Genomic DNA, 27102 nt, shown 5'->3' with positions numbered 1-27102 from the left:
AAAAACTCCAAAATGGTTGTCTGTCTTTCTTACACTTCCTAATGCATTACTTAATGAAGGATACTCAGGCACAGAACTTAAAATCACGGACTATGCCTGGAAAGAGTGGAGGAAAGGTGTTGGTAAGTCCTTACTGCCGCACCAGAACAAGGGGTGGATCTTGCTCACTGTGACCGTATAAGTGCATTTGACTGTTGGACTTACTGCACATTTCACATAAGAGCATAGGTTGTACTGGTGTATGCATTGGAATTTCCCTTCCTCCCTTCCCCACACCCCATCTGATCTGTAGGATACCCACCCCGCTGGAGTAAATTTTGGGGGTGCATGGGGACAGCAGGGGAGAGGAGAGGAATGATAAGTCCTGTTTGCAGAAGCAGAAGTCTGATGTACAGGCAGGATGCCACAATGGGGATATCACTCTAAATGAGTACTTGGATGATTCCTTATTTATTACAGTGACTTCTGCTGGAAAAACAATAATTATGATAATACTCACAATTTGTATTCTAACAGGACCTATAGTTGTCCTAAATCCGTATGAATCACTTCTTTGATAAGGGCAGGTTGCAGCTGGAAATGAGTTCCAGCACCTACAGAGTGTTTGTGCGGATCTCATTAGGTCTTGTGGTTGAAGTTTGGTTCAGAACTGGTTTTTCTAGTAATTACATGAAGCTCTTTCTCCTACAGTGCTTGGAGGAATTTTTTGTGATTTGAGGGATGAAGCTGAATGTTGCTTATGCCCTTAGTGCATTTTTAAAAAATCTAAATCTTCATAATATTTTGGGTCATCAGGATTCTTTTTTTCTATACATTCAGCCTGAAGGAAACATTTTGGCATGCTTTCCTGAGGCCAATAGAAACTAACAGCGGATTCTTGAGGGACTGTTTATTGTGCAACTTTCTGTATTATGTTATGTATAGCAAGATGCTTTGCATGTACACGTCCTGTTTTAATGCTTGTCCAGGACATGCCTTGTCCTAATGTACGAACTTCTGAAATTATAGAAATTTGAACTTTGTGAACTCTTGTGTAAAGGCCAAATAGGAAATAGCATTTGAAGTTGGGGTTGTATTTATTTAACTTAAGTGTAGGCTATGGAAATTGAGCTAAAAGCAATTTCCATTGCAAACAAGAGCATTAAAAATTAGAGAAATAATTATAGATGTTAGATAGTTGAAACCTGGGTTTTGAGCTACTCTGAAAAACTATATTTTCATAGGTTAGTACTAAGTCTTGCATTCCCCCCCCCTTACATTGCTTGCAGGTCTTTCAAGTTGCCTATGTGATAATCAAAGCTGCTAATTCTCCCCGACCTGGAAACTGGATTTTGGAACGTTCTCTGGATGGGACTGATTTCAAGCCATGGCAGTACTATGCAGTTAGTGATACTGAGTGCCTAGTAAGATACAACATAACACCAAGGCTTGGGCCTCCTACATATAAGAGAGATGATGAAGTTATCTGCACTTCTTATTATTCTAAGCTAGTCCCACTTGAACATGGAGAGGTAGGTTTTCTTTTTGTTTGTTCAGATGCCTCTTATTCTTGGACATGGGGGTAGTAAAACCACTCTGCTCTTATGCTTAGTTTTATAGGCTTCTTCAGATTCTGGTCTTCTCTCTCCTCCATCAAGATTTATTTGGCATTATTAGCAGCTGCAGCAGATTTTGTTTCTGAAGATCAGAATCTTCCCAATTTTTTTAAAAATACTTTTTACTTATTGTGGGAAAGCTTGCTTATATTTGAGGAGGCTCATTGTTGATCTCACTCCAGGGAGAGAGGTGAAGCAGCTTCTGAACAGGAAGCCCACTCTTATCTTTGATGCTGCAGTTGATATTTATAAAAACTTTGCACCTCTTAACACATCTACAGTGGTGAATTGTTGAGAGTTCCTGTTATCTTGTGTAAACTTGGGCTCTGGGTTTTTTTTAAATGCTTTTCTTAAGGATCACCTGATACTCGATCATAAAATTAAAAATGCTGTCTAAATTGCTCTGTGTAGCTTGAGCTCTGAAGGAGGACTTGGCATTGTTTCAAAGAGAGAGCCTAATTAAAAGAGCTATGCATTGTGCAGGTCAACAGTTGATTGTTCTTTCTTTAAAGCAAGCTCTGTTCATAGTGGTTCTGTACTATAGATCAGAGAGCCAGGCCAGCGACATCGGGAAATGAGGCTCTAAAATCTGTGACTAGTTCACTGTGAATGTCTGTCTTTATGCGTTGACCTTATAAAAATAGCCACTAAGAGAACAATTCCAAATTCTTTCTTAGACTGAAAGCTCTCAGAGTTCTGAATGTGTTTGGGACTAAAATGCTATCAATGTTATCTTTTTTACATGTTACTTTAACACTTTAGGCTAAATGTGCATATACAGTCATACCTCATGTTATGGACGCTTCAGGTTACATGTTTTCGGGTTGCAGCCCACGGGAAACCTGGAAGTACCGGAACGGGTTACTTCTGGGTTTCGTACAAGTGCAGAAGCGCTAAATTGTGCTTCATGCAGGCACAGAAGCGCCAAATCGCACCTGCACAGAAGCGGCGCTTCAGAAGGCGATCGCTGCAGGTTGCGGATATGCCTCCGTCACGAATTACGTCCATAAACCAAGGTTCCACTGTAGAAGCAAGTATGTCATGTGATTTTTAATGGGATGTGTAAAACAACATTTGTAGCAGAAGCATAATCTGAAATTAATTTGGGTACTTTAGTTCAGATTCCAGGATGTTTTAGCTTAGCCCTTGTCTCCTTCTCTGAAGGGGGTGAAATCTGTTGATTGAAGCCTAAGCGTGTATTCAACTAAGGTTTGTTCAGAATAGATCTGTGGAAATTAACTAATGATTAAGTTAAGTCAGTTAATTTTTGTCAGTGTCCTCTGAGTAAAACTTAGTTGAAAATCACCCTAAGATTGCTGAGTATTTTAGATTGTTTGAATCCAATTCTAAATAGACTTACTAAGGAGTAAATTGCATTGATTTCAGTAGTAAATTACAAGTCAACATGTTTGAGTTCTTAGAACATTTCACAGGAGATGCTAACCGATTTTCTGAAGGGTTATAGCCTAAGTACAAAAACATATTTTTATTGTATAATAAAAATGAAATAGAAACAAGTTTAATTCAAATATAACCTAAGGTGACTGCATTAGATTCCAAAGATCTGGGGTGACCAAGGGCTGCCCCACTATGTTGTGCTCGAGAATACATTGAAGACTGTGGGGCAGCCTTTGTTCTTCCTGTGTATCTTTTTATTCCCTAGATTTTCTTCCTCCAGCTCATCTAGTTGGGTATATAATGCATTGCATGGGAATCAAAACTAGCATTGAAGCCTTGGTATGAAAGTTCATAAAATGCTGAGGGCAAGTACATTCCTGCTTCCCCAGTGAGTGTTTCATTCTGCATCCCTATGCCAGTGTTTTAGCTACAGGCCTGCTTTCCTTTGCCCTCGTCCTGCAGAAGCCCATTAAAAAATGCACTCTCAGCATTTAATCTGCGGAGTGGAAAGCGATTTCTGTGAGATGTGAGTTATAAAGTAATTCATTCAACACCCTTAATGAGGACAGCAGTGAGCAGGAACAGCACAACGGTGTATTGAGCCTGGTAACTACTTTACAGACATGCCCAGCTTGTATTGTGGTGTTGTGGTGGAGGGAACAGTGGGATGGGTGCAGAGGCTGATTTTAAACTTTCACCCAGAAGGTATTTTGAAACATTGACGTGTTATTTACAGGCTTATACAGAAACCATTATTTCTTTTTAGATCCATACATCGTTGATCAATGGTAGACCTAGTGCTGATGACCCTTCACCGACATTATTGGAGTTTACTTCTGCACGGTACATCCGGCTTCGATTACAACGTATAAGAAACCTTAATGCGGACCTCATGACCCTTAGCCACCATGATCCTAAAGATGTTGATCCTATTGTTACCAGAAGGGTAAGGGTAGATGCTTTCTTCTGGGTTTTAACCAACCATGTGAATTGGATATGTGTTATATCTGGGTGATTCTCAACATCTTGTTCTACTCAAAGTAGACCCATTGAAACTAGTAAATGTACTTAAGTGGGTCTTGATGAAAGATTGAAACCCATTGTGGGACTTGAAGTCACATGCTAATTTTATAAAGCAGCATTCTCTCATAGGCACTATGCCGTTTGAATGCATTCCAAAGTGCGGCAGGTTCAGATGAAGCGCCTCGTGTGTTAAAAGCATGTAGGCTAGTCACATGCACCCTCCACATTTGCCCGCTATTTGTCCACTAGCAGTAAGAAGATGCCCAACGAGTGTAAAATTTGTCCATGCGACTGGGATTTCTGGGGCATGAACCTGGTTTATTATACAGGGTGAGTCCTTTAAAAGAGGCCCCGTGGATACAGAGTACACATGTTCCACGGGGCCTCTTTTAAAAGACTCACCCTGTACTAGTTAATCAGAGTTAAAGCAGAGTTCCCCATTTCATATGTAACAGGGAATTACATTAAAACAAATCAGGCTCTCCACACTGAGGAGTGTGCAGCCTCAGTGATCATTTCTGGCTTCATGATCCATGGCTTGTGAAGCTGGAGATGTATGTCCAAAGTACTTAGTACTTAGAGATGTGTACTTAGAGATGTGAAGGCTGGGAGAGGGAACCCAGAAACATTGGGGATGGTGAGGAGTGGAAACACGCAGCCCCCACATTCTTACAGTTCTTTTCCTAATTGGTTCCTAAAACTGAAAAACCAAACACAACACAATTCCCCCCAATTTATTTTCTGTTTCCCCCCATCACAACTCCAAAAATACCCTTCTTGTTTAATACCTTTATATGGTACTTGTCTGTATGCTAAAGAAAGATTGCATGATACAGTTCAAACAATATCTAGTTGTAGATATTATTATTAGCACATGAGAACTATTGTTATTTGACGCTATAACCAATGTAATGTATAAGTTCAACACAAGCTTGACAGATGACACAAATCTACATTTGAACGCATGGTTTGCCTCATCGAGGGAATCAAGGCATGTCAGTGCTACATTTGCTAAGCAATTCTCCCTAATTATTAGTTTAACTTAGCTCTTCTGAAAATAGCTAAAATGAATGTTGTCTATTCTCAGAAAAAGCCTCTGGACCAAATTGATCTCATTAGCATTCTCACAGATGAGTGAGTTTTTCAAAAACCTTCTTTGGTTGTTACATCGGTATACCTGAAGCCAAAATTAGTTCTGAGTTGAATGAGTAATTTATGCTTCAAATGATTTACATTTGTGCAGAGTTTTACTTTACTTGTAGTAGATTATGACATATAGCATAAGAATTGTGGGGCTGCGAGAAAATTAATAAATTCTCAGGATATATTCATGAAGAGTTGAAAAAAATGTTTAGAACTTCTATAGAAAAGAAGCCAGAGGCGTACCTATTGGGTATAATAGGAAAAGATATCCCACAAGATAAGAAAAGACTATTTTTATATGTGATGGCCGCAGCCAGACTAGTACTTGCAAAAAATTGGAAAGGGGAAACCATCCCCACTAAAGAGGATTGGATAAATAAATTATGTGATTTCATAGAATTGGCAAAGTTAACAGCAGCCATAAGATACCAAACAAATCAAAAATTAAGAATGGAGTGGCAATGCTTTGAGGACTACATGAAAAAACACTGTTCTAAGGATAACATGTTGATATGCATAGACTAAGTATGTAAAGGCGAAATAGATGAAATTAATATTAGGAATATTAGAGATAATATATAAAAGAAGCAATATTAATAAGAAAATATAAAGAATGTCGAGTATTGGTGGAAGGAAGTCACATGGGGTAATAGTAATTTGCTTTATTTTGTATGTAGGTGGAATGTTATAATGGTGTTTAATGTTATATTTTTTCTTTCTTTTTTCCTTTATTTTCGTATTTGAATAACATTAATAATAATAATTTTTTTAAAAAAGAATTGTAATGCTAGCAAAAAGAGAAAACCTGATCCGCTGCTGCTGTTGCTGCTCTTGCTCTTTGTGTATGTGTCAGGGAGAAGGGAGAGAAAGAAATGTCAGGGAGAAGGGAGAGAAAGAAATACCTGTTCATTTACGTTTCCATGAATAAGTCCTGACCAGTATAAACTTCACCTGAACTGAAAGATTTGTTTGTTTGTTTTTAAAAAATAGAACTTTGGCACTTCTTGTTTCAAATACTAAAAGGAAATTGATTTTATAAATCAAACTTTGCTTTATTTAGTACTACTATTCAATAAAGGACATCTCTGTTGGAGGGATGTGCATTTGCTATGGCCATGCTCGGAGCTGTCCTTTGGATCAAGTCACAAAGGTATGTTTGTTTGCTTGTGTCACCCCCTCTGCAAACATCCATCTGTCTCAAGAAAAACAAATTTCTGAATACCGCTAAAATGTCGCAGAAACCAGTTTTTAATGTTACAGAAATACGTCTTAGTTCATTACTTGGTTGCTCATTATTTAGTGGGATTATAAATGCCTGGGTCGTCTGCCCTCACTTCCAGCCCTTTCAGCTATACTGGAAAGATGTGTGTTGCGCTGCATAGGCTTTTGAAGTAGTGCAGCCTATGTGGCACAGGTGTTGCACTGACTGCCTGAGGAAGGCTTACAGGATTATTAGAACTATACTTCCAGTGGATCGTTTTAGGATTGCATAGGAATATAGAAATAAAGAAACTATGTTTCAGGATGTGTACACCTTATCAAAACTCTTGTTATTTTGCAAGTCTTCCTTGCTCATTCTTTCAGCTATTTCCATATGCAGTGGTACCTCGGGTTACCCCTCACTCTGCCCCCTTCCCTTCTCTCTCCTTTTACCACTTTTTACACTGTAGTTTCCCTGAACTACATTGCTTCCTACAGGTTGAATGAGTTTCTGCTGCTCTTCCAAGATAGATTTTTATACCATGGCAAGATGGTCCTATACAAACTTGTAGGCTGCTCTAAATGTTTAAAAGCTAGTTCTAAGATCTCAGGTAAAGAGGCATTTTTGTTTCCAAGGCATTAGGTAATAGAGCTGTGTCATAATTTGCTTTTATTTAGAAGCTTCAGTGCCAGTGTGAGCACAATACTTGCGGTGAGAGCTGTAATGAGTGTTGCCCTGGCTACCACCAGGCCCCGTGGAGACCAGGAACCATTTCTGCTGGCAACAAATGTGAGAGTACGTAGCACTAAAATGATGCTTCTCTATACACTTGCCTTAACATTGACTAGGTATGTAATCCAGCCACCACTGAAGCCTGTGGAATGGCCAAGTAGGTGAACCTGCCTTAATTTTTTTAAAAATATATGATGTACTTGTATTTCTAATATTAGCACTACAGGGACTGTTAGATCTGCACTAGGCTTGTGAAGCTAGGGGTTTGCAGATCTGCCATGACTATTTTTGGTTTTAAATTACAAGTTTATTGCATCCCACCACTTTTTAACATTATCATCCATATATGATTCCCAATGGCACTTGCTTTCAAATAGTATGTCTTTGTAAGATCTTAATTGATCTCTGTGTCCCTGATTCAGTGACCCCTAATGAGCACATGGTGTCCCCTAATATGCACACCCAACTAGATGCATGATGGGTTGCCTTGTTTTCTGATATGACAGCAGTGGTATATATTGGTTTCTCTTCACATATGGGAAACTGTGCCTTTGAACTATGTAAGCTGTTAGTAATGGTTTCATTAGATGCTTGTTTTAATGTGTACGTGTACAATATGAATAGGGCACCTTAGGACTGGAAGCTGAATGTGGGCTTCAGGTCTCTTTATCTGGCCCTCGAGGCTCTTATTTGGACCATGATACCCATCACAGTTGGGACGCGGGTGGCGCTGTGGGTAAAACCTCAGTGCCTAGGACTTGCTGATTGCAAGGTCGGCGGTTCGAATCCCCGTGGCGGGGTGAGCTCCCGTCGTTCGGTCCCAGCTCCTGCCCACCTAGCAGTTCGAAAGCACCCCTAAGGGCAAGTAGATAAATAGGTACCGCTTTATAGCGGGAAGGTAAACGGCGTTTCCGTGTGTTGCGCTGGTGCTGGCTCGCCAGATGCCGCTTAGTCACGCTGGCCACGTGACCCGGAAGTGTCTCCGGACATCGCTGGCTCCCGGCCTCTTAAGCAAGATGAGCGCGCAACCCTAGAGTCGGACACGACTGGCCCGTACGGGCAGGGGTACCTTTACCTTTACCCATCACAGTTAACCACACTCCTCACTTCCTTGTGCTCTGCAAGTGTTACTAGTGGTTTTTTTCCTGGCTGCAAAGCATTCTTGAACTGTGCTTGCGTGGCTAGAGGATGAACAGCTGTGACCACACCCACTTCTGTTATGTGGCCCTTAGAAGGTTGCCCATGAATCAATGTGGCCCTCAGGCTGAAAAAGGTTCCTTGCCCTTGCTGTACAGCATTAACTTTAGCAAGTATCATCTGACTATTTACTGTCTTCAGCTTGTGCTGCAGAAATACTCCGAACTACATTTAGTAGTTGCAGGGAATCAGATGCTTCAGTTCTAGTAGTTCATTTTGAAGAACTCTGCAGGACTTCTTGGGCTTTAAAATGTAGAGTCACAAGAAAATTAGTAAATGTGTTTTATTCATGCTTTACTTTTTCAACAATGAGAGAAGTTTAGAAAGCAAGGAGGAAGAAGCCAGAATACTATTAGTAATTATGTACTTTAATAAATGGTGAAAGTTTTAGATCAGTGTGAACTGCATAACACAGTTTTTAAAAAGCCAGTTCTGTATATATTCGCTGCTACATGCACAGTAAGAAGCCATATAGTACAGAAAACGTTCAGGGTTTTTTCCCTACTGTTTATATGTTTAGCTATGCTTTGTTTTTTTAAAAATGGAAAGTGAATTTCTTTCTTTCTTTTTAGGATGCAACTGTCATAACAAAGCAGAAGATTGTTATTATGATCAGAGTGTGGCAGATCAGAAAAGAAGTTTAAACATTCATGGCCAGTTCAAAGGTGGCGGAGTGTGTATAAACTGCACTCAACACACCACTGGAATAAACTGTGACATGTGTACTGACGGTTACTATAGGCCACATAAAGTAAGAGGATTTTATGAACATATGTTCTGTTGCTTTGAACTGTGCTAAAAACAGCACTTATTTCTTTCAGCCCATTTCTGGTTGATTTTTGCAATACCATGTGATTAAAAAAAGCCATAACGAAGGGAAGGTTATTAGCAGAAAAATGGCAGAGTATACTGAGGTTGTATCCCTGCAAGTCCTATAAAATACTTTGTTGTAACTCTTAATATGTTGCTGTAGCTGTTGGTCATATTATATAAACTCATAACAGTTGTCAAGGAGTCATCAGCAGTGGCAAGTGACTGGCAGCAGTGGTCTGCAGGGCGTTCTGACTTCAGTGCGGCTTACTAGGAGAGAGGCAATGTGGTGGAAAGGTTGGTGCAATGCAAGCATACCAGTGGAGCCAATCCACTGTGCCCACTAGTACATTTGCACCCTCTCCTCTGGCTGGCTTCCCTCTTGAATCCCTTCAGCCGGTGTGAGCAAATAAGTACAAGCTGTACAGACCCTTTTGGCAACTTCTGTTGCCCTTCACAAATTTTGGACGGCAGCTACCAATAGCTCCAGGCAGGTTCAGGAAGGCTACCTTAAGGTCTATGACACTTCAAAAACTCCTGGATTGCTTTCCAACAAACATTCCTTTTCCAAAACATCCCACAGCTATGATGGCCAGTTTGAATGCTACTCCATTCATGCCTACAGCATTGTTTTCAGTTTCCTCCCACAAGGACTAAATTAATCACAATAGCCTGTTGAGTTGTGTGTCGTACTACTGTGTGTGTTGTCATGCCATATCATCATTATCCTCAGATAGCAATTATTATACACACTCACCAGCATCTTACTATTAACGTGAACAAAAATATTAACTTCTTTTAGGTGTCTCCCTTTGACGATAACCCTTGCTTTCCCTGTGAATGTGATATATTTGGGTCACTTGGTTTTGAATGTGTTAAAGATGATGATCATGCTGACCCACAACATGGTAAGTGACTGGAAAATACATTTTCTCTAAAAACTAGTCCAGCTAATATTTTTTGTAACTGGGAATTGTATGTGAGGAAACACTGGCAATAAGGACCAGTTCAAACATGTTTAGATTTTTGCTTGGATTGTAGTTACATGCATTTAGAATGGGGTTTATTAGCAATTTCAGCTGGAGATTTGGCAAATCCCATAGGATATGCAGGGAATGATTGGTGATGGAATTTTTTTTTAAAAGGGAACCTGTTATGACATGATACAAGTGTGAGGTAGGATGAAAGCCAGGACTGAGGAAATTGGGCCCAGGAATTCAGGCTTGATGCCACTAACTGCTAACAGGATTTGTGCCCGTGTAATTGCTTCTGCTAGTGCAAGGCAAGGCACTCAATTTTCACCAATTCTCTCTACCAATTGCAGTGCTCTATGGCATATCCTGTCTTGCACTAGAAGGCCCTGCAAACCTGAGGAAAAGTTCTTTGGGAGCACAGGGTTGGAGAGATCAGGGGGGGAAATCAGCTGCTCTGCCTTGAGGAAGCACTTCCAGTAGCACAAAGCATAACTGGAACAACCCTTAATACTTAGGCCAGTATTAGGTAGTGTCCCAGAAAGGCTGGCCCATGGCTCACTTATAGCACAGAAAAAGGTTGCTGAGGTTAAATTTTTCCCAGACTTCTTGCACTTGCTGGTACTGTAGCACACTGCATAAGGCTTCTGTCATGGTTCTGATGCTTAGGGAGCAAAAAATGATATGTATCTGCATGTCACAGGTCTTCCTCTTTTTCATTCTTTTCTCCTTTTTCAAGGTGTTCAGCCTGGTCACTGTCACTGCAAGGAAGGTTACGCAGGAGAGAAGTGTGATCGCTGTGCCTTTGGCTACAAAGGTTATCCAAGCTGCATGCGTTGCAACTGTAGCCTGGTTGGTAGCATTAATGATGACCCATGCACAGAACCTTGCCTTTGTAAAGTAAGCGTACTACCGATTTTCAGTTTGATGTGTTGTGAACTTTGGAGTGGGATTTGTAAATTAATTTAATAAGGAAAACATTTCTGTTAGTGGTAAAGATCACATCCTGTGTGTAGCAATTAACTGCAGCTTAGGCAAAATTCTCTCTGGGGTGGGGATTTGAGTTATGTTTCATGGTATATCTGTCAAAAATTTCAGGGAGGTACTACATGTCAAATGGTGTGAGAGAGCTAGTAAATGCAGTTTAGGGTGGAGAAGGGTGGCTAGAATGAACAGCAGACAGTTAAGTCAAGGACAGCAACTTATTTAGCATTGAGGATGGCACTGGAAATGTTTGCGGATCACTTTTACACAACTATCAAAGTGGGAGGTCTTGATGCTTACTTTTCCTCACATTCAGTGAGAACTGATGTTCTTTGGGTTAACCCAAAACTTATAAGCCTTATGGAACTTCATATTTCCAATCCTAAATTAACATGCTTAATTTTACTTGTATATGTCAAAATAAGAACCTGGTCAGATGAAGGTTAAAGATAAAGATGGAATGCATTAATACTAATTCTAGGACCGTCAATCAGTCATTATGCCAGGATTACTTCTAACCTCTAGCGTATGCTGGTTATTATTGTGATGATAACAGAAGAAATATTGGATGTTTTTCACAGGAAAATGTTGAAGGAGAAAACTGTGACCGTTGCATGCCAGGATTCTATAATCTCCAAGAAAGAAATCCCCAGGGCTGCACTGAATGTTTCTGTTTTGGGGTTTCTGATGTCTGTGAAAGCATTCCATGGCCCATCAGTCAGGTATGATCTTGCTAATGTTCCATGTCCAAACACCTCATTAGTTTTTCTCAGGCAGCCCCATAAATGTGCTTCAAGGCCTATTGTTTAGTGGCAGAGCACATGTTCTACATGCAGACAGTGCCAGGTCCAATTTTCCAGGCAGGTCTGGAAAAGACTCCTGGCTGAAACCTTGGATTTCTGCTTCCAGTTATAGTAGAAAACACTGAGCAAGACTTCCTGTCTTTATCTTTTATGATAGACAGCCCATCTCCATCTAATTTCACATAAACAGGCCATACAAAGTAATAAAGTTAAGAGTATACTAGTGGTAGTAGTAATGATTAGTTATTATTAGTAGTTATAATTAGTAGTAGTAGTAGTTATTATTTCTTTAACCCCACTTAACTGACTGGGTTGCCCCAGCCACTCAGGGTGGCTTCCAAGAAAATATAGAGGAACACAACAAAACATCTAAGATTAAGAGCTTCCGTAAACATGGCTGCCTTCAGATGTCTATGAAAAGTCATATGGTTGCTTACCTCTTTGACATCGGGAGGGTGTATCACAGGGCAGGCACAACTACTGAGAAATCCTGGTTTCCTGTAATATCACTTCTTGCAGTGAGGGAACTGCCAGAAGGCCCTTGAATCTGGACCTCAGTGTCTGGGCTGAGCGATGGGGGTGGAGATGCTCTTTCAGGTATACTGGGCTGAGGCCGTTTAGGGCTTTAAAGTTCAGCACCAACACTTTGAATTGTCCCTGGAAACATACTGGGAGCCAATGTAGACCAGGTTCATGGTTTGTTCAGAGAGAAACCAGCTTATTTTCACTGTGGTTTAATGGGATGTGTGAATCAGACTGTGGAAGCCTGATGGATACAGGTGTTCTGAGGGAGCCAATTGCAGTGGTGAATTGGACCATGCATACATCTCTTCCAGCCAAGAATACATAAAACAATTTTCTGGATGATACTTTTTTTTCTGTGCCCCTTTGGGCGATAATAGTGCCCTGTGCTTCAACAGTAAAGATAAAGGGACCCTGACCATTAGGTCCAGTTGTGGCCGACTCTGGGGTTGCGGTACTCATTTTGCTTTATTGGCCGAGGGAGCCGGCGTACAGCTTCCGGGTCATGTGGCCAACATGCCTAAGCCACTTCTGGTGAACCAGAGCAGCGCATGGAAACACTGTTTACCTTCCCGCCGGAGCGATACCTATTTATCTACTTGCACTTTGACGTGCTTTTGAACTGCTAGGTTGGCAGGAGCAGGGACTGAGCAATGGGAGCTCACCCTGTCACGGGGATTCGAACTGCCGACCTTCTGATCGGCAAGTCCTAGGCTCTGTGGTTTAACCCACAGCGCCACCCGTGTCCCTTCCAGCAGTAGGCAGCATTATGTAGAATAAAATGGTTATGCCATTAACACACACACACACACACACACACACACAATTGTATGTAAATTAACTTTCTAGGTGTGGTAAATGATGTTTTATAGTTTATTTTCCTTAAGGTGTCTTCTATGGTTGGGTGGCTGGTGACTGCTCCACTTACCACAAAAACCGTACAGCCTCAACAAGATCAGTTTGATGGACCTCATCAAATAAGTATTAATAATATAGCAGCTGCAAAAATACTGAAGTCTCCTTATTACTGGTCTGCACCTAAGCCATATCTTGGAAATAAAGTAAGTATCCAAGGGAAAATAGGTACTTCTTGTTGTTTCCCAATCTTTTTGGGCCCATGGGCACCTGAGAGGAATTTTGGGAGAGTGCCATGGACATCAAACCCTTTAGTTTCTTCTCTCCTCCCTCCCTTGGATCACTCCTGTCCACTGAACAGAAAGAGGAAGAGTGTCTACACAAACTCACATAAACGGTTTTTTTAATGGGTCTGGATAATAGTTGGATCCAGTAGAAGTAAAATGGACCCTTTTGAATTTTTATGATTTAACATGTGCCCCCCTAAACCCCACCACCATCAAGTTAAATCTCCATAGGTGATTTACTGCACTGTAGTGGGGGGAATCACTAAAATGTTGAAACAAGAAATGGATCTTCATGGTTTCTACAAAGAATGTCAACAAAAACACCAACAATCTTCAGAATACATCTGTGGGTGTGGAGAAGAGCTATTATTTGTTGATGGTTCTGAGGGGAATCTTTAAAAAAATTATGAGGATCTGTTATGATCTGTGTTGCCTCTCTCTCCCATACTGACTCTACAGTAGCCCACTTTCGCTCCTGTAATCACTTTGTTTTGCTGTTCCCCACCTTGCAATTGCCCCCCTTTCCCTCCCACCCTTTGGGCTGCTCTGCTTTCTGTTCAGCAGCTCAGATACCAATGAAAAGGGCACAAAATTAAAAGAAGCAGTAAGGAAGATCGTTGCTCTTTTAGCTTCCTCGTCCAGCTCTATGCAAAGTAAGCATGCACTCTCTACCATGGCAAGTGGGGCAGTGTTATCTCTTATTTGGGTGCATGTTACAGGTAAATTCTTAATAGTGAGGAATCCACACTGGTGCTAAAAAGTAAGAATGGGGAAATGGTTGTTTACTCTGCTGCATGTAAGTTTTACTCTTCCCTGTTATGCTGAAAACTTATTTACACTTTTATTCTTCCAGCTCACTTCCTTTGGTGGTTATTTGAAGTATACTGTGTCCTATGAAATTCCCATGGACAGTACGGATAGTGATTTGGTATCTAATGTGGATGTTATTGTTCAGGTAATTTAAGATTATGTGAATTGAAATGGTGGTTTGTAGACTATGGGATTCAAAGAGAAAGAATGCACAAAACACAGGTGAACATGCATGGGTGGTTGTTGTACTGGTTCCTGGTTCCCCCCCCTCTTCTGGTGACAACTCTTGTGTGTCATGGAATGGCAATATGGTAGATCTCATAACCTTTTGAGTATAGCTTATTGGGAGTAGGATATAAAAGTGCTATATAAACAGGTTATATCCAGTATCAGCGGAGACCTGTTGAAATTAATGAACAAAAATTAGTCATGTCCGTTAATTTCAGTGGGTCCACTTGGAGTAGGACTAACATTAGATACAATCCTAAATTTTCCCTTCACTCAGTAATTGACTCTGACTGATTGCAAGTACACCATTTGCTTCTATGCTTGCAAAACTTGGGTGAGATTATAGAAGACTGCTTTAATTCCTGTATGTGTGATCCTCTTGTGCTGAATATACAAATATAGGTTGGGAGGAAACTGGTCTTTTTTCGTTGCAATCCTATACCCATTTATAAACCAGGAGGAAGTCCTATTAAACTCAGTAACTCATACTTCTGAGTAGTCCTGTATAGGATTGCACTGTTTCCTTTTGTCCCTATTCAAAGCATGCTTGGTTTGCTGTGTAAATAGTACACTAGCATCCCCCACATGTAGTCAGTTTTGTTAATACCTTGGTTCTAAACACCTTAAAAGGTAAAGGTAAAGGACCCCTGACAGTTAAGTCCAGTCGCAGATGACTCTGGGGTTGCGGTGCTCACCTCGCTTTACAGGCCGAGGGAGCTGGCATTTGTCTGCAGACAGTTTTTCTGAGTCATGTGACCAGCAGGACTAAGCTGCTTCTGGCGCAAAGGAACACCAAAACCAGAGCAGCACGCGGAAACGCCATTTACCTTCCTGCTGGAGCGGTACCTATTTATCTATTTGCACTTTTTGGCATGCTTTTGAACTGCTAGGTTGGCAGGAGCTAGGACCGAGCAACGGGAGCTCACCCCATCGCGGGGATTCGAACCGCTGACCTTCTGATCAGCAAGCCCAAGAGGCTCAGTGGTTTAGACCACAGTGCCACCCGCGTCCCTCTAAACACCTTACATGGAAGCAAATTCCATTGATTTGGGTAGGAATTATTTCCACGTAATGAGTTTAAAATCAGAATCTAGGTGCACCTTGGACATAGATCAACTTAAACAGAATTTTTCTTACGGAATGAACTGTGAAAAGGTTGGAAAGTTGATTCTGGAATAAGAGGACAGTTCTTTGTAAATGTTTCATAAGTTATATGGTTAAACAAATTTCCAATTAACTTTTGTCATGGAAAGCTCTATACAGTCATATATGTATCATTTCAGGGCAATGGACAAATTTTATGTACAAGATCTGAAGGGTTGTCTTTGCAACCATATGAGGAGTATTCCAGCACTGTGCGGCTTGTGTCTGAAAACTTCGTTGATTTTAATACGAAGAAATTAATAGATCGAGATATGCTGATGACAGTTTTGGCAAATGTTACACATTTTCTGATCAGGGCCAGTTACAACATTGCAAAAAAGGCTGTATACAGGTAATGGACACAAGAAGAATCAGTTTAGAAATAATTTTTCTGTTATGCCAGTTGAGTATTCTTTGATGAAAACAAGTCAGAAAAAGTTTCCAAAGTCTTAAGGCCTTATTTATGCTGTTCATAATTTTCTGTCACCAGAATCCTAACTTTGCCTATGTCAGCTCTAAGTATATTGGAATGTATGTATTCAGGTGTTTCACTTAATTCTTGCCTAGATCTTGACCTGAAGACTTTTGGAAAATTAGGTTGCAAGATTCTTCTTACTTATGGGTGAAATTTCCAGATAAAAAGGGGGACAGGAATCCTACACCTTTAATAGCTCTGGAAGAGGAAGTTTAAGAAGGCAACTCATTAACAGAGTATACTAGAGGTCCACATAAAGCTGTTGCCAGTTTTTTGCAGATTTATACCTTACAATTGAAATTTTATTCTGGCAAGGTGAAAGGCCTTTCCACAAGTGGATTTTGCCCATGGCCCAGGCATTTACTTTTTTGTTGTCATCATCATCATCATCATCATCATCATCATTATTAAGAGAGGGAACACATTAAACCCTCCTTGCCTATGGTGATAGAGGGTTTTAAATAAATTGGTTTCATCTAGCACATCCATTGTTGACAAAGCAGTTCATTTATAAAAGACCAGTTGCAGAGCGAGAAGGATGGACCTTCCTTTCTTGCATCCTATTAGGGCCTTTAAGTTGGAAAGTATGTGCTTCTGAATTCTAATAAGCTGACATTTTGTTAATCATTGTTCTGTACCAGACTGTGTGGAACAAGGAGACTTTATATTACCAAATCTCACATTTGTTCTTGATTTTCATCCTATAAGATGAGGCTACTGTGTGCATTTGTTTGTGGCTACTGTGGAGCTGTAATGTCTTAATTTTTTTTTTGCTGAAATGCCATGTTATTAAGATAGACTGATAGACACATCAGAAAAGATGTGCTGAGAGTTCTATGTGTATGCGCAGGGTATGAAATCTGATACAGAAATTTGTATCCTGAGCCATTGGAATCTAATTTTCAATGAAACAATTTCTGTCTGTTCTGGAAACCTTGGGAATGTGAAGTCTTTGACTAGTGAAGATTCAGATTGTAGGCAAATATGCAGAAGTCTCACAAGTGCATAGTCTGAGTCAATTGCAGTCCATCTTTTTACATCTGGTGATGTGAACTGATGACCTGGGCACCAATGACTAATTTGTAAATTGGGACATTAGGATTTTATGAAAACATCAATGACTGGGAAGGGACCCTAGCACATGTTTGTAAACTTGGCTTTAGTTCCTAACATACTCAGTTAGAAATACCATATAGCTGGTGTTGGGGAAGGATGTCTGAGAGTCTGGAGAACCATGAGAATCAGAGTACATAGTACAGGGTTAGATGGAGTGGTAAAGCACATGCTTTGCTTGCACAATGTCCTGGGTTCCCTGATGCTTCAATTATTAAAGACTCAGGTAGCAGGTGATGGGGTCCCTCTCCCTCTCCCACATCCCAAGTTCCTGGATTGCTGTTGCCAGAGACCTGGCTGAATGGACAAATAGCATGATCTGATATAAGGCAGCTTATGCTATCCTTTCCACATCTTTCTGTATATCAGAGAACAAAGGACCCTGTATCTATAGAAAGTGCTGGAGTACTGCAAATGATGCAAAGCTCACATTGATTATGGTGGGAATTCATTTAGTATTTAATTCCAGGATATTTAATACATCACCAAATGTAATTGATAAGTGACTCTATAAATTATAAACAAGGTATGGTTCGAATCCATACCTGGGTACGTTTTCTAAATGTATATCCCCTTCAAGTGAAATCCTTTAGTTTCTACTCAGAAGTTGCCCCCATTGAGTACAATGATGCTTACAATGCTGTTCAGGAAGGTTAGCTTTTCAGTGATACGTGGTTTTCATGATCCCTTTTATGTTTTTCTTTTCAAATCTTTCAGAAATATATTTATTTTATTTAATCAATTTATATACCTGTTAACTACAATATTCACGTGTGTGTGTTGCTGTCTTGGTACAGGTTGGATTCTGTCACTTTGGATACAGCAAATGCTAATCTCATAGATGTGTCTTCAGCTGCAGATGTGGAATATTGTGAATGTCCCCAAGGCTACTCTGGGATTTCTTGTGAGGTAATCTGTCATGGTTTTATATACAAGAAGGAAGCACTTTTAAATATACTTTCCCCATACAGACCATATTGTTTTTGCTTCCTGGAATGGCAGAGCAACATTTTCTAATCTGCATTGTTTACAGTTGTTTATGGCAATTTTATCCACTTGCTAAAAAATAACATTTCCCCACATTTTTACGGAGTTTGTAGCTAAAGAAACTGAAGGCTGGATAGGCCATAGATTATTTTTAAAGCTGAACACCTAACAGTTGTTCTGTTATAAATTTGGGGAAATGGTTGACAAATTACAGTTTCTCATATGTGCTAATTGACATTGTATGCCAGATTCCTGAATATATTTTAAAATGTACTTTAAGAAAATATGGCAGGATTTCAGGGAATATTGTAATAGGGTTTGGGATTATTTGGTCTGGATGCCATATTTGGGTCCTTTCCAAGTCTGGTTTTATATCTGTATGATGGGATTCTGTCCCTGTGTGTCGGAGTATAAATATAAAAAAAACAACATATTCAATTAGTGTTTTTTGTTTTATAAATACAGACTATTATGCTATATAGCAAACATCACTACTTACTCCCCATGCCACACAAAGGTTCTGTTCAAGCATAGATCTGTAGATTGAGTTCAGAGACACGTTTGTGCAGTTGTTTTATAGGAGTGCTAATGCATAACTCACTTTTAATAGGTTTTCAAATATTCTAATAATCGGGTTGAAGTGCTGTAAGAACCGTTTTGTGCTGTTATTCTTTCTTTCCTAGTCCTGCCTTCCTGGCTACTACCGAGTAGGTGGCATACTTTTTGGAGGGATTTGCCAGCCATGTGATTGCCATGATCATGCAACGGAATGTGACATTCATGGTGTTTGTGTTGTAAGTTACCTTGCAGTGTGCTTTCATTTTCATTTCTGAAAAGATCACATTAAAAAACACACCAATTCATATAATTGTTTTCAGTGCAAGGCAGTTTTGTAATATACCCCAAAGAAGCATTGAAGCGCATCTTCCCAACCAGCTTCTGTAACTTTTAAGAGTTTTTGTGTGTGTGTGCGCATGTTAAAGAAATTAAATTATCTGGCTTAGGCAAGAGCTGATATAAAACACTTTTATATGAAAAGTCATGAAAGCCATAGCTTTTCCTTCTCAGCTCAGTGGAAACATTCCTGTGGATCCAAGTAGGAAAAATATTGGAGCATAACTATGTGATTACATTTCCTCAACTTTTGTGCTGGTTCCGTTAAGTTCTGCACCAGAAAGGGAACCTTTCCTCAAAGTGATTTTTTTTTAAAAGAACTTTAAATCTTCTAAATTAACCTGTTAATTTCCAGTGTTCAATATTAGCAAACTGATTTAGTCCACAGTGAAAGTAACACAACTAATCCATGAGACCAAATATTTGCTAATGAGGGAATTGTTGCTGCTGGCTTGGAAAAGCATATTGTCAATAGCCTGCTTTTTTCTTTGTTCTTTGAATCCTAATGCTGCATGTCATTTCATGCTGAGATCCCCGCCTCTGGGGATAGAATTCCACTCAGAATAAGTATCAAAAGGTGTTTTGCATGTTTCACAGGCTTGCAAGCACAACACTACGGGGAGTTCTTGCGATCAGTGTTTGCCTGGGTTCTATGGGACGCCATCCAGGGGGACTCCAGAGGACTGTGAGCCGTGCGCCTGCCCACTGAAAACTGCTTCAAATAAGTAAGCTGCTAACTGGAAACATTGCATGACATCTCCAGCAATATCAGACAAGCAGTGCCAGTTAGAAACAGAAAGGAATGGGGGGTGGGAAGAGAAATCAATCTGAAGGGAAGGTGTTAAAACATGACAAGAATTCCACGGTACCCTTCAGAAATAATAGCTCCTAGACGGCTAAGACGAGCTGGAAATTTTCCAGTACTTTACTGAATACAAATGTCGCCCTTGGGGTTGTTTTTTCTTGAAAAGGTATTTTCATGCATTGCTAATATTAGAAAATATTTTAGTGTTAACGCTCTTTATGTGAACAAAATCAATTCAGGCTGATTCTTGCACAGCTGCTAGATACTGGTAGCAATCCAGCAAGCTGCTATATAAGCAAGCTGAAAGGTTTGTGTATGCCCATTCGCTTTCCCCTAAAAGCATATTTCTCCCCAGTGCTTCATCTTTCTGAAATTTAAAAAAGCAGTTTATGTTGCCTCACAGAGAAGCTCTTGTTGAGGAAATGGTCTGTAATGTACGCTGATCTGACAACACACATTGTGGTGTTCTCTGTGGTGTTATCAGTAGTGACCACAATTCATGTAATAAATATGCAGAGCGTGCATTTAATGTGTATTGCTTTTAAACTGTATAGGTTGATGATAATCCCCCAAATAATTGTTTTTTAGTTTCAGTCCTACCTGTCACTTGGATAATGGAGGTGAAGTTATCTGTGATAAATGTCCTCTGGGTTATGCAGGACCCAAGTGTGAAAGGTATGCAACTAGAACGCTGGAAATAACAGCAAATATTGTTAATTAAATATATTTGGAAATAACAGTTTTGCTTCTCTCCTGTTTCAGAATTCTTGCTCAAAATACACATTACTTGTACCCGTGTCAGTCTCATTTCAGGAATATGTTCCCCAAAGCTGCTTTTGGCAGAGGTGGAAACTCCACTCCTTGCTGATTTGACGTGTGTGTGTAAGAGAGAAAGAGATGGTGTTGCAAAAGGGCTAGTCCATTCATAATGGAAATAATACTGATGGTTACCATATCTGCTCATGTGTGTATACCAGAGCTTCCCAAACTTTCCATGTTGGTGACACACTTTTCAGACATGCTTCATTTCGCGACGCAGTAATTCAGTTTTACTAGCAAACTGGACGATAAACTAATCTGTTTCCAGCCCTGGGAGGAGTGCAGGGAGCGTTCACATGGCACACCTACACACTGCAGCTGACACACTAACGTGACACACAGTTTGGAAAGCACTGGTAAGGTTGCCACATTTCAAAATCCAGACAGAAAAGTTGTTGAGCATTGCTGACATAGGCTGCCATATGTCTGGATTTTCCTGGACATTTAGCCAAGTATCGCCTGGACACTGCTGTTGAATGCAGTATTCTGAATATGTCTGGGAAATTCCGGACATATGGCAACCCTAAGTTCTGGTCTATACACTGATGCTGCTGCAACTTACTGAGACTGGGGCAGGACAAGGCGGCAGAAAAGTTGGGGCTGTATGGGTGCACTAACAGGAGTATCGGATTGACTCTGTCAGCGCATCAGCACAGCCCCGACCTCATTACCGCCTTGCCCTGCCCCAACGCTGTCCAGGTAAGTAGCAGCATCTCAGGGTTTGGAATGGCAGCTCTGCCCCACCACCCTGGCCACTACTGCCTGTGGCCCACCATGGGGGAGGGCATCTGCAAAAGATTGATGCAGAGCAGTATGCTGGGGTGATTCGAAAAAGCTGAGCTGACTTTGAATGCAGTGTGCACCCAGTTATAGGGAAAACATGTAAGTGAACTTGAATCTGAATCTTAAAAGGTTTGCCATGATGTTGGGTAATGTATTTCCCTTTGCCTGAATGGTTTGAAATCAAACTGCACGAGCAGTTTCCTTCTGACCTCACCATAAGTGCTGAAGAGCAAGGAAGAGTAAGGAGTGTATTTTAAGGCTCTTTCCTGTTCCTTTTGCAGCCCTATCTTTACCTGCCCTGCTGTCATATGCCAGATATGGGGGCAAAGGAGCCTAATTTGGACTATGGTCTGGAAGTTTGCCATCATTCTAACATTTCACTATAAGTCTTGTAAGCAGTTGTAAATATATAACCTTTCAATAAAATCTCATGTTTTTAAAATGAGGAATTAAAGTATTCAGGGGTGGGTGGTTTTGTTTTTTTTTTGTAATTTTGGAGAATATTTTGCCCCCTGCCCTCCCCATTTCTACTTTTGCCCCTGAAATCAAATTAGGTGCGTATGTAGCATAACAAAGGGTTAAATTATCTTTTCAAGCAGCACAGTAAAGATGGAAGTCAAGTTTTGCAGTCCTCTTATGTACTGTTTTCGCAGTCACTTCTCTACTAACCCTAGTTTTGCATCTTTACATGAACACACTATGCTCTTCAGGCTTGTGATGTGTTTCTAATATGTGGCTTTCTGTAACCTGACACAATTTCCAATCCCTTGTGCAGATGTGCAAATGGCTACTATGGTGATCCTTTGGTCCTTGGGCAGTCCTGCGTTCCTTGTGACTGCAATGGCAATGTAGATCCCACGGAAGATGGCCACTGCAATTCCCTAACAGGAGAGTGTCTGAAGTGCATTGGGAATACTGTGGGACGACACTGTGAAAGCTGTGCTGATGGGTATTACGGGGATGCAGTGATCAGCAAAGACTGCCGTGGTGAGTAATTCCTGTTAAATCAACTGATCAAGTATTTTTGTATACATAGGACAGTTGATTTATGTAATGTCCTAAAAAAAGGCACATTAGGGTTGAGGAAATCAGTGGATTAATAAATAGCATAGAATAGATAGAACACAGTGTCTCCTCCTTTTCACGGGTGTTCCTCTGTGTTCCAGCAGAGGATCATTTTTGCAGAAGGGTGGGGGTAATATTTACTGATTCTTTCATCTCCCTCTGATGCTTCACATGCTGCTCTACTGTCTAGTTCCCCAACCCTCCAGAGCAGATTTTGGGTGGCACACAGACCTTTTGGAGGAATTGGTGAAAGTTATCTCTCTGCTTTCCATTAGCAGAACAGTCCTGTGTGTCGAACTCCATCCAGGAGACATTCCTGTCAGTGGAAGCCTAGTTAGGATCCAAGCCATTTCATTGGCACCCCAATGCAAAAAAACAACAACTTGTGTTTCCTGCAATGAGAGTAGTTTCCTGCCTAATCTCTTTGTATGCATCACCTCTAGTACTTTTGTATTGGTAAAAGGACATCTCAAGAAGAGAGTGAGGTAGATGTATTTCAAAATGAATGGAGTCAAAACAATTTTTATTGTAGATCCCATTATTTACAACAATGAGGCAAGAGTGTTTGAGGGTTTTCCAAATGCTACATTGGTGCTGGCAATGGATTTGTCTCTGTAGTTCAATTTAGTCTATTTTCCATAGATATGCATAGATATCTGTATAGTCTGTGGGCCAATTCCCGCCTCTGCTTTTCACTGCATCTCCTTGTGAATCCCACAGAGCTGCTACTCAAATGTTGGACGACCCTCTAGAGCAGAATTGATGTAGAACAGAGTTGCAGTTGGGGGGGGGGGAGACACAGAACACCCTCTCCTCTTTCCTGAGTGGAAATACTTTCCTTTCACACATGGCGCTGTTTAGATCTTGGCCTTAATTTTAAGTCCAGGATCCAAAAATACAAATTTAAAATATTGATGGAAAGAATATGCAAAAGTGGGGTATAGAATCGTAAACCTCACATAGAGAAAAGTTATTCAAGTATTTTTTTAATAGCTGGTTATATTCAGCTTTTCTATTTGTGCTTTTTACACATCAGAGTGTGGGTGCCATGTGAATGGCTCCATTTCCAGCGTCTGCCATCCGAAGACTGGTTTGTGCCAATGCAAAGGAAATGTGGTGGGACTCCGATGCGATAAGTGTTTGGTAAGAAAGAAATAATAAATCTTGATGTTAGCACACATGATTTTACTTCTTTTGCGCTACTGATGTATTGGTAATTTACTCATGTTTTACTGGTGTCCCCCTAGGCAGTGCCTGTGGGTGAAATAGGACCCTTTGAAAGCCTTCCCTTTTGCCAGCGAAGGCTGTGCACCCCCCCCCCCCACTCTCACTTTGCCAGCCGTTACTCTTTTGTCAACCTTAGTGTTATGGTCCTGGCCCTGTGCAGAGTTACTGAAAATCCGGTCTTTTCTTTTCAGTCAGATATATAGAGACAGACAGAAGATACCATGCTCTATTTATACTCCAGTATTTGTGTTGGTGGAGCGGCCTGGTGGTGGTAACCTGCATGCTGTCTTGAGACATGGTCTGAATCATGTACAGTCATACCTTGGGTTACAGCCACTTCAGGCTGCGTTTTTTTTCGGGTTTTGGCAGTCGCACATGCGCAGAAGCGCTAAATCGCGCTATGCTCAGAAGCGCCGAAATGCAACCCGCGCAGATGCGGGTTGCGAACGTGCATCCCACACGGATCACGTTCGCAGCCCAAGCGTCCACTGTAGTCATAATGCCTTAACCCTGTGCTGAACTTGGTTACCTCAGCAGTTTTTAGATTTGGGCTAATAGCTCCAAATAAATGTCTAAAAACATGTGTAACTGATGTGGATTGTAGTATTTGACATTCATGAGAAGTGAAAAAGTTTAACTTTTTTTTTTCATTTACTTGTGCTGCATGGTTATTCAATGGTAATGTTGGGATCTATTCATATACTAATAGATTCTTGACAAACAAAACTTCCACCCCCACCCCACCCTGCCCCCATTTTTATTTTTGTGAACTTTTGCATTTAAGGAGTTTCATCTAGGAAACTGGTTGTGTATTTCAAAAGCCTTTCTAAAATAACAATATATGCTTTTCCTATATATTCTCCAAAGGCTTCTGATGGACACAGTAGAACCCATAAGTTCTGTGGGGTGGGGGAAATGTGAGCTGGGAGCTGTTTTCCAACACACTGCCTAGCAGAACTGCACTATTTTTATGCAGGCCAAAGAGCAGGAATGGATCGCATTCAGCGATGAAAAAGAAAACAAGAGAGGAATTGTTTTTGTTTCAGGGAACTAGGAAATATTGCTGAAACACTTTTCTTTTCTCTGTGACAGCTTGGATATTACGGCCTAAGTAGCGGACTTGGCTGCCGTCCTTGCAACTGCAGTAAAGCTGGCTCAACTGCTGAGGACTGTAATGATGAAGGACAATGTCTCTGTGTGCCAGGAGTAGCTGGGGAGAAGTGTGATCGTTGCGCTCATGGCTTTTATGCATTCCGGGACGGTGGCTGCACACGTAAATTATAGCCCATAATCTGGTCATGGCAGTTTCTTAAACTCTTACGAATTTTCTTTTAACAAAATGCTTTGTGCTGCACCATGGGAAATGTCAGTTGTGAGCCTCTTTAGCATTTATTTATTTGTAAAGCCTGGTCAGCAGAGTGATATCAAAGCATTTCTCATCATGTTTTGCCTGCAATGGGAATCCAATTATTCCAACTATTGGAATAAGGATTTGGGCTTATGAAAATGGTTCCTGTGCCAATTTGCCCTTTTGCCATTTGGTGTGGGGATTATAGGAGGTGCGTTGGTAATAATCTTGCTTTTACCGTTGACTCAATCTGTTAAGAATTTTGAGCAACCGAATGAGATGTTGAACGGATATACCCAGTACTTTTTTCTGGGGCGGGACACAGGGGTACGCATACCCCTAAACATTTTGTGACTCTTAAGTTTGGCCTCATTTAGGGGCAGTATTTCAATATGAGTAGGAAAATGAGAGTACCCTTTTTAAAGAAAAGAAAAAAGCACTGGTTACACCTAAGACACAACAGTGTACCTTGGATGATACCAGTGTACATTCCAATTCAGACATTGGAAAGGACTTTATAGGAATCATTTATGAGCTACTTCCTTCCTTATGAGTAAACTCACAGGTGGAGCCCACCTAAGGCAGAGATGGACCTGATGCTACAGCACTGCTACTAGCACTGCTGTTAGTCTACTAGCACTGCTATTACTTTACTAGCACTGACAAAATGGGTTACTTGCTCCCTGTCTTCTTCCTGTAGCTTGCAATTGTGCTCATACACATGATGTTTGTGATGGAGATTCTGGAAGATGCATCTGCCCCCCTCATACTGAAGGAGAAAAATGTGAACTATGTGAGGAGAACTTCTGGGGTGTCGATCCAGAGAATGGGTGCAAGGTAACGTTGTGCTTGTTAGGAAACTTTTAAAAAACAAAGCTTTAAAAAATACTTCACAAGATAGCACATTGAATTTGTGGTATTTAAACACTACAAATTAGGTCAGCTTCTGCTATATTAGCTTTTGCTAATGCTGGTAAAAAGAAACTTTTTCTTCTTCCTTCCCTATGTTTTGATGTATGTAGAACAATATATATCCCCTTTATTGACATAATCATCATAATAAATGAGGTTTATGTCATTTAACCATGGATCAAGGTAAACATCTGTAAGAATTCCACAGTATATAACAGTTTCTTTCACTTAATCAATCCATCTTCACTAATGAGAGCCATATTGGGTGGATGACTTGTTACTAGAAAGATACATTGTCTTTGAGAGGACAAGGAATTTCCCTGAGTTTGAGTCTTTTTCTGGTTGTGGAGAAAGAAATACCATTCAGCAATTCATTAATTAAAAACTGGCTCATACATCCTTGGATTCTATATATTCTATATTCTCAAAATATTTATAACCTGAAGCCTAAGCCGTCTATTTCTAAGAAGCCAGTATGAAGCAGAAAGCTAGAATTTGTCCACCAAGGGAGATCACCTTTATCATAACAATGTGTTTTTTTTAAAATGAAGAAGAAGAAGCTAAAACAAGGTTGCGTGGCTCTAGAACAATTTGACTAGTTCCATATTTTCACATGGGAATGCTCAGATTTGACGTCGTGCTAGGAGCTTATAGCTGCAAGTATAGGGGGGAAATGTGACAAGCACATTGTAAGTGGTAGACAAAGAAGGTATAATAAGGAATTAGATGCAGTATGCAAACTGCAAACCAGTGAGCTGTGACTTCAATAAGCTCTTCATTAGCTGAAAAGAACCCATTAATACCATGTCAAGGGATTATCTATACAGATGTAAGATTTAACACCCTTTCCTCTGTCCAGAGGACTATGGAAGTGGCAATTATGCGAGGAAAACCAGGGATCTTTCACAAAGGATGATCAGAACCTTTTCTAAACTACCATTTCCAGATATTTTTTTAAGAGAAGAGCAGCAG

At 40.5% G+C, this 27102-nt stretch overlaps 1 protein-coding gene across 1 annotated transcript in view; it reads left to right on the top strand.

The window, feature by feature from the left end:
- Positions 1–27102, top strand: part of LAMA1 (laminin subunit alpha 1) — an 85398-nt gene that overhangs the window by 17472 nt on the left and 40824 nt on the right. Inside the window, exons 4-22 of the mRNA XM_081873784.1 lie at positions 1269–1511; positions 3760–3939; positions 6220–6309; positions 7038–7155; positions 8862–9040; positions 9902–10007; positions 10810–10970; positions 11636–11776; positions 13267–13440; positions 14375–14476; positions 15843–16054; positions 18088–18199; positions 18961–19071; positions 19769–19896; positions 20565–20651; positions 22354–22565; positions 23680–23786; positions 24963–25143; positions 25919–26055. Of these exons, the coding sequence (XP_081729910.1) occupies positions 1269–1511; positions 3760–3939; positions 6220–6309; positions 7038–7155; positions 8862–9040; positions 9902–10007; positions 10810–10970; positions 11636–11776; positions 13267–13440; positions 14375–14476; positions 15843–16054; positions 18088–18199; positions 18961–19071; positions 19769–19896; positions 20565–20651; positions 22354–22565; positions 23680–23786; positions 24963–25143; positions 25919–26055 (2781 nt within the window). The remainder of the gene's footprint in view (positions 1–1268; positions 1512–3759; positions 3940–6219; positions 6310–7037; positions 7156–8861; positions 9041–9901; positions 10008–10809; positions 10971–11635; positions 11777–13266; positions 13441–14374; positions 14477–15842; positions 16055–18087; positions 18200–18960; positions 19072–19768; positions 19897–20564; positions 20652–22353; positions 22566–23679; positions 23787–24962; positions 25144–25918; positions 26056–27102) is intronic.

This window comes from Podarcis erhardii (assembly GCF_964252035.2).
Source record: "Podarcis erhardii genome assembly, chromosome: 8".
NCBI classification, from domain to species: Eukaryota; Metazoa; Chordata; class Lepidosauria; order Squamata; family Lacertidae; genus Podarcis; species Podarcis erhardii.
Note: the sequence above shows the minus strand (reverse complement) of the source record. Positions and strands in the feature narration are given on the sequence as shown.